The 3,351-nt window shown below is 34.8% G+C and overlaps 1 protein-coding gene across 1 annotated transcript in view; it reads right to left on the bottom strand.

The window, feature by feature from the left end:
• Window positions 1–281: 281 nt before the first annotated feature.
• The window catches only part of CDX4 (caudal type homeobox 4), a 7,442-nt gene continuing 4,372 nt past the window's right edge, over window positions 282–3,351 (bottom strand). Inside the window, exons 2-3 of the mRNA XM_017875304.1 lie at window positions 1,340–1,485; window positions 282–577 (exon numbers count right to left, since the gene is read on the bottom strand). Of these exons, the coding sequence (XP_017730793.1) occupies window positions 371–577; window positions 1,340–1,485 (353 nt within the window). The 3' untranslated portion in view covers window positions 282–370. The remainder of the gene's footprint in view (window positions 578–1,339; window positions 1,486–3,351) is intronic.

Raw genomic sequence — 3,351 nt, 5'->3', positions numbered from 1 at the left:
CATCAAATAACAAACAAAAGTACACATACACAAATGTGCTTTCTGGCAATATTGTATTTTACAGTCTATTCATAAGCAAGTTTCTGAAATTGTGAACAGACTTGAAAGGGCCTGTGATTCTAGCTTTTAATTATATAGCTTACTACTAAGCTTCCTGAGTGACATAAAGCACAGCACATGACAGGAGTTTTCTGGGGATAGTTTCTAAAAGTAAGAGTCCCCTAAATTATCTTCAACCCATTGTACATCCATCTGTTCCAAATACTGCCTTACAGGGAATTACACCCTGCTCCAACTCCCCTGCAGATAGCTTAGAGACCCAAAAGGTACCACTAAAAAAAGGGCACTTTAAATTTCCCTTTGCTTTCTTTCATTCAGAGACTATAACCTGCTGTATCTCAATAGGCTGAAATCCACGAACAGCAGATGGTGTGGTGAAAAAAGTGTTAGGAAGTTCCCCAGGGCTGATGGAGCCAGAGTCACTTTGCACCGAGCCTCCACTATTCTCAAACTGGGAGATTTTCTTTTTGATCATCTTTCTCTCCTTGGCTCTGCGATTCTGAAACCAGATTTTCACCTGAAACACAATGGAGCAACATACTGAATGCAGTTAACTTAGTGATTTCTGATATTGTACACAGACTTTAGCATTTACAAAGCCCCTTCATATGCATCACTTCATTTGAGCCTCACAATGACCTTCTGAAATATGCCCACTTAACAGGTTAGAAAAAAAGCTTGAGACTTAGAGAGGGCAAGTACTTTGCATGAGATGAGACTGAGATCCAAGTCTAGGGCTACTAACTCTGAATGCAATAATCTTAATATTATACCTTACCCACCTCCTCTGTTGCACAGGTGGAAATAAATAATGGTGGAATGATAGATGCTGAGGAGTGCTGATAAGAGAGAGATATTTAAATAGCAAAGGTAATTATAATCAGCCATTTCTATGTTTTATTAATATTTCACTAAAAAGTCCTATTAGTAAAATATTAATAAAATAAAGTAAAATAGAAAATTTATCTTCCTATCAGTAATAGTATACTATTACTGATAGGAAGTTTGTCTTCCTATTAGTAAAGTATACTATTACTGATAGGAAGTTTGTCTTCCTATTAGTAAAGTATTAATGAAACATAAATGAGTGAACAAGGGTGATGACATATTATATATCTCTTGCTGGAGATAGACAAGAGCGATATCAATGTGCATTCACACGTGGTCGAAATGCAAGCTACTTGGGATAAGGCAACGCATCAAGGGAGTTTACAATTCTAGAATTCTGATTCTATTGAAATTGACTATATGGGACATGTTTGATATACTTCTGTTGTACCTGTCTCTCAGAAAGGCCCAGGTTAACTGCCAGCTCTGATTTTCTCCGGATGGTGATATATGTATTGCAATGGAATTCCTTTTCCAACTCCAATCTTTGATGATCAGTGTAAACTACACGATACTTTTCTTTTGTCCTGGTTTTCCCTGTTAGGAGAGAAAGCATTGCATTTAATCATTTTTTGCTTCTTGGAGATCGTTTTAGTTAAAGAAATCATAGACACTCTTCCCACCCTCTTCTTTACTTTAAAATATAAAATAAATATATTTTGAATCAAATATTCATAAAAGTCCATTTCTCCATTAAATACATTCTCATCTGTGGCTATGATAGCAATATCTCAGTCTACCATCTATAGACATAGACATATATCTATATATCTATATCTCTCTTTATACATAAAATCAACATCTATTTAATGAATGTATCTCCTAAAATGATTGGTCAAATCACAATCATCCCATCTTGACCTATTTTTATAGCAGAGCATTGAAAATGCTTAAACACTTTAACCCATGGTGTTTATTACCTTCCCACTTACATATGTGATTAGCATTGGCAGTAATAGTAATGCCATTATACAGGTACTTCCCATTACATTTTATACAGTCTTTTTATACTGTTCCTATTAAACCTTTTATGCAGTCTTTTCATACTGTTCCTATTAAACTTCTTACCTACCTTCTTGAATTGTGCAGAGCATGTCTTATCTCCATTTTACATATAAGAACATGAAGCTCAGGGTAAATGACTTTGTGTTAGAGAATTGAGGAGTGGGGACCCAAACATATATCTTTGACTGCTATTTAAGCATGCTAACTAAATGTTATTCCAAGTTCAAATATGCTGGGATGCATAATAGTGGCCCAAGAGTGGAAAACACTTGTGGGATCCTGACACTATAGTTACATAATTTCCTAGAGTTTGGTTTGAATAGTAATTTAAAAAGAAAACATTAATTGTCATTTAGCAGATTCTGTTTCAGAAAACCCCATTACCTATTAGAAAAAAATAGTTTTATGTGGGAGTCTTAATTTTATTACCAAGTGGATAATGAATGGGGAAGGAGGAGGTATTGACTTAAGCAGAATAAAGTGAGTATTCCATGCCCTTTGAAAGGATATACAAACATTTGCTTTGTGTTACAACATTTAACTAATTCCTCATGCCCTCCTTCAAATAGAGCTTTATTCTTCCTTTCAAAATTTCCAAAGGTACTTAGGAAGTTCCCTTTTCCTTTTAATTTCTCTACCCTCCTCCAGGATCTTCCTCCTTTTCTCTGTGGGTTTTAAATACACCTTCTGATCTTCCCTGGTTGTTTTTTATGTGATTTTTTGGGGCGATCCATAGGACAAAGACGTCTTTAAAGTGATTCCCTAAACTCCATTGAGGTGTTAAGATACAGCACAGGCCTAACAAAAAAGCAAAAGAGTTACATAGCATCAGATCCCATTCTGAATCTTCTTTACATTCAGGAACACCAGCCAATTGGTTCAGAATTTACAAGCCCCAAACAAATGTGAGACACCCTTTCATCTCCAGAAAAGGAAAAAAAAAGGACATGAGTGAAGAAATAAATTTTAGATAAGTGATATATTTTAAGATTAATCTAAATGGCTAAATAAATAATGAACTGAATGAAATCTCCTTTCCCTGCCCTTAGAAAAGGAAAACTATGTGGTCCAGTCAGTTAACCTACCTTAAACTCCTAAATTCTGAGCTGGGTTCCTGAACCTAAGCAAAAACCTGGAAACCAGAAGTTTGTCTTTTGGCATGTTGCAAAGACAGAATGTATATTTACAGAAAAAATGAAAACTTGGAGATTTCATTTATTTCTAGAACATCGAATCTTGAGATCGAAATGTATCTTTGAAATCATGTTTTCTAAAACTCTTCTTAATCTTAAAGTTGCTGAGTGTTTAAATTAAAACTTGAGGCAGACTGGTTAAAAATTCAACCTGTCTTTATCCATGTTTTATGCTCTTTGATCATCAATAAATATAACCAGACAT

This window comes from Rhinopithecus bieti, unplaced genomic scaffold (genome assembly GCF_001698545.2).
Source record: "Rhinopithecus bieti isolate Rb0 unplaced genomic scaffold, ASM169854v2 scaffold_10048, whole genome shotgun sequence".
NCBI classification, from domain to species: domain Eukaryota; kingdom Metazoa; phylum Chordata; class Mammalia; order Primates; family Cercopithecidae; genus Rhinopithecus; species Rhinopithecus bieti.
Note: the sequence above shows the minus strand (reverse complement) of the source record. Positions and strands in the feature narration are given on the sequence as shown.